This window comes from Gavialis gangeticus, unplaced genomic scaffold (genome assembly GCF_001723915.1).
Source record: "Gavialis gangeticus isolate Ggan-Ray unplaced genomic scaffold, GavGan_comp1, whole genome shotgun sequence".
Lineage (NCBI taxonomy): Eukaryota > Metazoa > Chordata > Crocodylia > Gavialidae > Gavialis > Gavialis gangeticus.
Genome location: NW_017729022.1, coordinates 32,069,585 through 32,078,546, shown reverse-complemented (window position 1 = coordinate 32,078,546; position 8,962 = coordinate 32,069,585). Strand labels below are relative to the sequence as shown.

General features: G+C 49.1%; 1 protein-coding gene across 5 annotated transcripts in view; it reads left to right on the top strand.

Annotated features, from left to right (window-relative positions):
- The first annotated feature begins 8 nt into the window (after nt 1-8).
- The window catches only part of CAPS2 (calcyphosine 2), an 85,697-nt gene continuing 76,743 nt past the window's right edge, over nt 9-8,962 (top strand). For 2 of the 5 annotated variants that reach the window (XM_019514742.1, XM_019514739.1), the window contains exons 1-4: nt 2,949-3,183; nt 3,904-3,995; nt 5,197-5,309; nt 8,561-8,598. In XM_019514742.1, the coding sequence (XP_019370287.1) occupies nt 5,229-5,309; nt 8,561-8,598 (119 nt within the window). In that variant the 5' untranslated portion in view covers nt 2,949-3,183; nt 3,904-3,995; nt 5,197-5,228. Of the gene's footprint in view, nt 60-2,898; nt 3,184-3,903; nt 3,996-5,196; nt 5,310-8,560; nt 8,599-8,962 lie in introns of those variants that run through there. The other 3 variants (XM_019514740.1, XM_019514741.1, XM_019514743.1) reach the window with 3 other exon arrangements.

The window sequence follows — 8,962 nt, the reverse complement described above, 5'->3', positions numbered from 1 at the left end:
CTCCAGCGCCGCCCCCGGCTCCGCCTGCGGGAGCGTCTGCGCCGAGGGCCGCGGAGCAGGTATCGGCCCCGTGGGCTCGCGTGGCCGCTCCCGGGCAAGGGATCCGTCCCGGCCCCGCGGGGTCTCGGCCGGTTTCCTCGGCTGCCCCCGGCCTCGTCGTGGCGCTCGAAGGAGCCGCCGCGGTTGCTGGTCTCGGCCCGACATGGCAACGGGGCCTGTTGGCGGCCCCAGGCAGCTCTGCCGGCCGAGCTGGAGGGGCGAAGAGCTCCCCCTCCTCGGGGCGAAGGTATCCTGAGACCAGCGGGTCGCGAGGTGGCGGCAGCAGTGGGCGGAGGAAACGGGGCCACAAGCGGGGTCAGGCTGGGGAAAAGTTTGGGACGCGCCGATTTGGACCCCGCTAAGGGCGCTTCCAAGGCCCGCCGGCCTGTGCTCCCTGCCCGCACAGGGCCTCCCCGTCGGGCCCGGCTCTGGGTCGAGCTGCCAGGTGGCTTGTGTGGGGGTGGCATGTAAACAATCCTGGTTAAACCAGCAACCACAAGTGCACACAGCTGGGGCTGAGGGGAGGCAAGCCCTTGTGAAGCCCGGTGAAGGGAAGGAGCAGCTGTGAACAAGCAGTGAATTTCTTAATGGAGCAGTCGTTAAGCTGTTCCCTGTTTTCCTCTTGGGCTAGGGATACTAGTGCCCCTTGCTTCTTCCTCCTGATTCCTGCAGCACCACAGGGTTTCCCTTTCCCCCTTCCCTGCCAGAGCCTGGCTGCCCATAAGAGTAAGCTAATTGGTTATGGCTGCACTTACTGGCTACAAGGATTAACTGTTTAACCTTTCCCATGTCTAGTGAAGGTAACTGCAGGCAGTTCCCTGGGCATAAAACAAGCAATTTGCAGTCCTTTGGCATCACAAGATGCATCACTCCTGGGTCCCCACCTAGAGCAGCCACAAAACCCAGGTGTCCTGGCTCCTAGCTGCACTCCTGCTCCTCCTCATCACCTGCCCTTGGCAGAGCTGTGCAGGTGAGACACTTTATTGACTCTTAACCTGCAGCTGCTCACTGCACCTTCTAGTTTCACACCACTTGACATCCCACAGATTTCACATGGTTTAAGTGTAACTTCACCTCCTTATTCAGCCTCTTGTCTTTCTTTTCAAACTACCCATAAGTGTATCATAGTGGTAAAAGGCAATCAGGACTCCTAGTAGAGATGATATCTTGTATTAGACCAGCAAGATTTTTACAAAAAAAAAAAATTATATATAATATAAATATAATATAAAAAAATTTATATATATATATTCTTTAATTGCAAGCTTTTGGGCATAAGCACCCTTCATCAGGCATTGGAGAAAGATTGTTAAAGTTCTCCTGGATTGAAATGAAAGTTTGTATTTCATAGGATTTCACAGAGGAGTCAATAGATGGAAAACTCTGGGCAGTCGGTTCATAGCTGGTATGGAGCCTCTCACCTGTGAGGATCTGTGATGATGCAAAGTACCGTGAAACAAAGACAGGAGCACAAGCTCAGGTGGTCACAGTTGCTTCCTGCTTGAGAAAATACGAAGATTTCATTAAAAATTTGACTAAACTTTGATATCTTCCATGTGTCAGGTATCCAGGTTGTAGCCGTATTGGTCCATAGTGGTAGTAATTCTTATTTGTGAAGAACTGCAGATAGCTAGTTTGTGAACTATCTCCACCAGAAGCTTTTTTCCCCCTTCTTTTGAGACTGTACCTTTATCATGTGGCAGTTAAATCTCCGTTAAACTGCAGGATTAATTTTAGTCAGTTATGATCAGATTTTGAAATAAAATATTTTAGATCAGGGTAGACAATGTTTTTTGGCTGGAGTGTTGAAAAGCACCGCAATGCCTACCTTGGAAGGTGCCGGAGTGCCAGCATGCCAAAAAAACAAAATGAGGGCAAGGGGTCCATGGCAGGATGCCCTGCTTGTGCCCCTTGCCCCCCACCCAAAGCCAACCCACCAGCCTGGGCTCTGTGGTTGTCAGCAGCTACCCCAGCTCTGGGTGGCTGCTGGAGCCTGGGCTGCTCCCAGCAGGGCTTGCAGTGTCCCAGCTTCCTGCTGGGAGCAGCATGGGCTCTTGGCTGGCAGCAGCTACCCAGAGCCGGGACTGGCTGCAGCCAGAAGGCTCCAAGCAGCTGGGCTGGGCTTCGGGCTCTGGCATCAGCTCTGTACCAGCGCGTGTGCCCAGGCATTGGAGTGGGTGGTGGGGGAGGAGCCTGAGGCAGCGCAGCCCCAGTCTCTCCCCTGCTTCTGGCACAGAGGTGATAGCAGGGTTCTGGAGCCCAGTGTAGCTGTTTGTAGCCAGCCCGGGCTCTGGACAGTGGCAGCAGGCAGTGGGCAGGCTGCAAACAGCTGCGCCAGGCTCCACAGCTCTGGCATCAGCTCCATGCTGGCAGTGACTGTGTGTGCCCCTCGGAGTGGACAGCGGGGCAGCGTAGGTGCCCATGCAGTCTCTGCCAGAACAGCTGATGTCGGTTCTGTATAGCTGCTCCCAGCAGGCAGCTGGGACGCTGCAAGCCCTGCTGGGAGCAGCCTGGGCTCCGTCACCAACAGCAGCTACCCAGAGCCAGGGCTGGCCATGGTGTGCCAAGCAAAATGGCCTCGCATGCCATGCTCAGCGCACGTGCCAGGGATTACCGACCCCTGTTTTAGAGGCATGTTGATGCTAAAAGTGGAAATGCGGTGATCATTCCTTTTCTCTGTTGTGATCAAAACTCCTTATATTTTGCAAGGAAGTCTTGATGTTATTTTAGATGCAGTCTTTACAAATAACATACATTTCTGCCTCCTACTTTGGGGAATGAATAGTAGGAACTATGTGGACATAGAAATGTGGCCAGCTTTTACAACTCATGAAGTCATGGACAGACTGATTTTGGAGGGGATCTTGAAGTAAGGGAGACAGGCTGCAGGTGCATCAGTGGAGGAGGACGCAGCATAAGCTGTGGAAGTGCATAACCTCAGACTGAAAAAAAAGTGATGACTTCTGTGAATTTAATGTATACTATGCTCCTGAGCTGCAGGAACAGCCTCCACTAAGCTTTTTATTCTTTGTTATGGCTCTTTTTTTTGTTTCTTGTGCCTTGTTAATGACTGCCTCAACATTGACATGACCTCATCAAGTCAAGCCTGCTTAAAAAGCATGGAAAATGATGGCTTCTGATTTGGTATAAAAAAGACTGCATTACAATTAAGTTACAAAATAGATGCTGCACTGAAGAGTTCCTATGCACTTAAGTGGTTTATGCACTTAATTGATATTCAGATAACTGGCATTTGTCAAGGCATAAGCAAGGGTATAAAACATGGCCTGTGGGCTGGATTTGGCCCAGGGATGTATGCCATCTGGCTCTTGGGGCTGCTTATAGGGTGCACCATTTTCCCTCTATAGGCTGGATTTGGCCTGTGGAGCTCCTTGCTGGGAATGCCAGAGTCCCTGTGGCTGTGGCATTATTAATTCCCAATGTTTTGGCATGACTCTGGAACCCAGGGAGTCAATGCTGCTCCCCTCCCCTTCCCTCTTGCTCTCTGCTGAAGCAACTAAGATCTGTAGTGTGGGGGGGAAAGGGGAAGGTAAACACGAGTGTTAAATCGCTGAGCTCTGGAGCCATGCCAAACCAACAGCTCCAGCAGCTGTGGGAATTAAATCTAGGTTCAGATCCCATGAGAATCCCCACAGTCTGTACAGGACCTGCAGAGCCCAACAAGTTTGGCAACCCTGCTGTACATTGAATTTGTGGAAGGGAAGAGAGTGTGCCAAAAAGGGTGTATTTGGAGTTTGTCAATCCTGGTCAACAAGTAGATCCTGGAGCCTCTTGGTTGATCCTGGGTTGAGGGAGAGCTGAGCACTCATGCATGCACACACCTGCCCCCCTATCCCCCAACAGGGCAATCTGTCGGGGAGGGAAGAGGTGGGGGTCTGATCAAGGTTCCCTGCAGTGAGCGGCTGACCATGCAGCCCAGTCAGGAGCAGAGAAAGGTAAGTAGGACCCCAGCCTGGCTGGGTGGTGGGAGGATTCGAACCTTGGGGGCTTCTCTCATCTCTGCGGAGGTAGAGGTGCCAGAGGCTGCTGCCACTGCACCTCTAGCCCTGCTGCACCTCGGGCCCCGCTGCAAGCTGGCTACGTGCTGGTGCGCCTCAGCTCAGCAGCAGTAGCTGCCTCATTCTGAGCTCAGGTTGGGGGTGCAAAGGCTCCCGGGGCCTCTGCTGGACTGTGTCCAGCAACAGGAGCACCCTCCCGCCCTCCACATATCCCTGGATGACCAGATATTCGCAGACCAAGCTGGGTCGGGGGTGATCCCACTTATGTGCTGTGGCTGTGCTGAGCCCCTGGCAGCCAGACACATATGGAATCAGGCCCTACCCTGGCTGGGTCTGGAAGTCTCCGTGGTCTAGGGGCATGGGGTGGGGCGGGGCGGGGAGGAAGGAAGGAAGAGGGCTCCCACCACTGGGGGCAGCTCAGTGGAGGCCTTGGGACCTGTCGCCCTCCAACCCCCACCTTGTGCTCCAGGCACAGTGGGTAGCCTGCAGCAACAGCAGCCTCCTCCCAGAGAGGGCAGGGCAAGCAGGGTGGGCTCAGTATCCAGTGGTGGGAGCCCCCCCTCACATGCCCCCTACACTGCAGAGACTTCCAGACCTAATTGGTCTGGGACCCTGCACCACATTCATCTGACTGCCAGGTGGGTGCAGCTCAGCACAGCTGTGGCACAGAAGTGGGATCGGGTCTGGGACACTCCACAGTCCAGGGGCACATGGGGGGGGAGGGTGGTGCACGGTAGATCCTGGGGTGCCCTTACCTTGCAAAAAGTGATCTTCACCATAAAAAGTTTGGAGACTGCTGTTGTAGAGAAACCAGTGGTAAAAGTTCTGGAGTACAGGAAGTTTGCAGTTGCAAACAAAGTTCTATAGGGTTGAAGTCAGGGAAGAGGAAAGGCACAAATTACATGAGGTGGTGTTTTGAAGGCATGAAACTAAGAGAGAAGACTGGACTTCGTACCAGGAAAGCTATGAGTACTGGCAAGGGAAGGTCTTGACTGCTATAGAAGTGGAAAGGCAGCCAAGACATCAAATAAACTTCCAAGTTGTGGGCAGTAGGTTCACTCTTCCTAATTTAATGACATTTATAAGAGTATTTGGAAAAGATGCAGTTTTCATATAGTTTTTTGCTGTTGTTTTGCAGGCTACTACCGTGAAGCCCACAATCTAATTTAAATGGATTTAGAAGTTAAAGGAGTTTCTGCATCCTCTAGAGGGCAAGCTCAGCTGTCATCAAGGGGGAAGAAACTTAGCCAAGTATGTTTAACATTGCTGTCTTGACTTAAAAATGCCTTTGAAAATTTCATTTGTATTTTACAAACTGTAAAGCTCAGATGTATAACATTTTCTGATGAGCTGGTTGACAATTATTTGACAAGATGTTTTTAATCAGAAAATGTTTAAAAGAGCTCCGACTTAAGCTTATATGCAAAACTAGTCTGGTGCATGCTGCATGCCATAGGTGGAGCTGGAGCAGTATGTGTACCGTGTGCAATGTGGGGATCTGGAGTGCACACTGCATGCAGTGTACAAGGCCAGTCTAGGGCATACACTGCATGTGGTACATGGGGCCAGTCCAGGGTGCATGCTGTATAGGGTGTATGGGGCCAGGCTTTGGGCCTCATCTGACCCACAGACTGGCCCCATGCTCCTCATCCTGCCCATGGAGCATGATGAGTTTGATGCCCCTGCTCTATGCTCATACAAGGCAGGCAGCACCAGTCTTGCCATGCTTTCAAATGAAAGTGTCTGTTAGCTTGTATAGGATCATAGCAAACCTGCTAGATTGGGCCCCTGAGAGGACCCAGGCATTATTCTACATAGCTTCTGGATCCAGTACTTAGGAGCAAGGTACTTGGCTGCTCAGCCCAGGGTGCTGTTCGGATGTGCAGAGAGCAGAATTATGCCTAGTGAGTTTTCAGGTTATAAAGTGAGTCACTGGGACTCTGTCCACATAGCATGTTTACCATGAGTGGCAGCAGCACCCATAAGTATGCTGCTGTGCTCTGTTTAAGCTGCTTCTTGAACTGGAACCTGGCTTTGAGCAAGCCAGTTATTACTGTTATTCAGCAAAGAACTAACATTTCAAAAGGCAGTTGGGAGGAGCATCACAGCATGGTTGAGGACACTGCTGCCTGGTGTGGTAGGTTTTGTGTGTAGACATAGTATTCCCTGTGCTGCGATCTTTCTGTGCTGCAGTTTCAGACTTTAGGTATCTGAAGTCTGCCTGTGTCCTGTTTTATGTGGCCAAGTATTTTTTGGCTCTGGCCATATGAATATGATCTTCCTACAGATAGGTCATTGATTTGGCTGCAGGTAGATCAAACACTAATGCCTTTTGAATTAAGCCTGGTACATTTTCCTTTTTCTGTTTCACATATACCATGTGCTATAGACTAAAGCACTTAAGTGAATTTATAAGTAAGTCCTAATCAGTAATCAGTCTTCCTTATGTACACATGCTTTCATTTGACTTCCTCCCTGTTGCTGAGTGACCGAATTAAGGACTCACAAACTCTGAACTGTCAGCTATGAGGGACTGCTTTTCTTTCACTGTTGTCTGACATGGAATATAAATTACCCTCCTAGAGTCCAGTATTAAACCCTTGCTGTATTAGTATCCTACAGCCAGCACTTCCTTGGAAAAGCCATTTTTGTATGCCAGTCATTCATTAGAAGCTTCTGTGATATTTTGTAAAAGGAACTTTCACCTTTTTCTTCAGTCTCTGCCCTCTTCTGCATTGCTCCAAGTTCAAAATATACCCATCCCTGATTCTTCTGCCTCTTTCTGGCTTAGGAAGGAAAATAATGGAAATAGCCACAAAACTAGATTCAAACTCTCTTCTTCTCTAAATGAGTCCTTGATATCCCCAGATTCGATACTGAATAAATACAGAGGCATACAAGGGTAGCTCTGTGCCCAGGACAGGCATGATACATGGGGCAGCACTAGCTGCCACGGTGCTAGTGGTAGTGGCAAAGTGGTGGCAGCTATTTTTGTGCCCCTGAAGCAAAGGTAGTGCCCAGGGCTGCCTTCTCCCCACCCAAGTTGCTACTGATTAACTGCATGTATTTTCCTCCCTCCTTTATTTAATGCTTTCTGGAAAAGAGATCATAACATAATTTTAAATAGTGGCATATATATTTTAAGATGAAACCCATTCAAACACCTGGCAAAGTTGTATAATTTTAGTAAACTATTAAAACACAAAAATATATTTGATTGACATGCCATTTGTGCGTTGAAAAGTGTATTATTCAATATAAGTTGTGCAGTCAGGTGCTTTATATTTTAAACCACCAGGTGGTGTTGGTTCACTTATAAGACCTTGCTTGAGAGAACACAGTTTGTGTGAATTAACATTTTTTCCACACATTCCAGAGTTTAGTTTAACAATGACTAAACTTTCCTAAGGGTCTGCGTGCAGGCAGAAAATGTGTGTGGATAGTGCAAGAAAGCAGTTAGCAGAGTCTCCTATTAATTTCAGATGACTAGAAACCCTCTGGGCCCTGGTTGGTATCTGAGGTTAGGTACAGACATTCAAAAAGCCCAAGGCAGAATTGATGCAAGTTATGTGGTTTTTTGCAAGCAGCATAGTTTAGATTGGTAGCAAACAGAACACACGATTGCCCTTTGCGGGGGCAAAATTTAGATCAGGTTCTGCCATTTTTAAACAAATTTATGTGTGTAGAACTTCTGTTCTGTTATGGGTATAGACCAGTTTCCAATCACATATACTGATAAAAGTGCAATGGCTGTACCTGGCCTGAGACACCAGGAAAAGTGACTGATATACTAGCATTTCAAAAGTGTAAACCATTTTAATGCATTGTCAATACATGGTAGGGTCACCACTTCTGGTTAATCTTTTAAGTGCTTGATGCCCAGGAAAGTTTCTATTCATGTTTACCACAGCTGAGTCATAGTCTTAGACATGGGTATTGAAGACATCATAGATACTGAATCTATAGAATCAACTTTCAGTGAAAAGGAAATGTAGAACTTAGTACTATCAGTCTGTCAACAGTGTTGTTGAGGCAGGCAGGGACAGAGGCCTGTGTCCCTCCCCCCCCATCCACCTCGGGCTGGGTGCTCCCTGCCTCCCCTCTGCCATTTTGGGTTGGCACCTGGGCCATTCCCCTCCTCCCCCCGCTGCTTCGGACTGGGGCCAGGCGCATTCTCTGCCTCCCCCCACCACTTTGGGCTGGGGCCAGGGCCTGAGCCATTCCCCACCTCCACCCGCACTGCTTTGGGTAGGGGCCTCGCCCCCCTCCCCTCTGGCCCATCAATCCCCACTGTCATGGCTCTGCTCCTCTGCCTGTCCCTGTCTGTGTAGGGCTCTATGATTGGCTGCCAAGACAGCCACTATCAGAGTGTGAATAAAGTGTTATGGACAGACAGATACACAGGCAGACTTAGGCTTTTATAATATTAGACTTTAGTAGAGGAATGAAAACTAGAATTGTGTTTTTAAATAATAATAATAATTATGTTGGCATTTTAATAGGGATGGAGACCAAATACACGAGCAGCTCGTCCACCTGAGTAAGTCTCCTTTTTGAGCAGTCTGTTGTATTGCTGCATTAAGTAACTTGATTAATAAATAATGAAATTTACTGACGTTTGTTCTAGAGGTGCATTGATATATCGGTCCATATTGGATTGGCACCAATAAAAGGAAAATTGACATTATTGGCAATAGGCTTTTTTTGGCCATTGTAGTAGATTAATATTACCGATAAATGCTGTGTGTATGAGCACAGTCACAGTGTGCACATGGCCAGGAATACAGCCTGGCAGCTTGGAGAACAGTGTCCAGCTGGTAAGTTTGTGCCAGGGAAGGGGCTCAGGGGAGGGAAGGGGTATGGAAGGGGGGCAGATCAAGGCTCCCATAGTGAGGGAGGGGGTG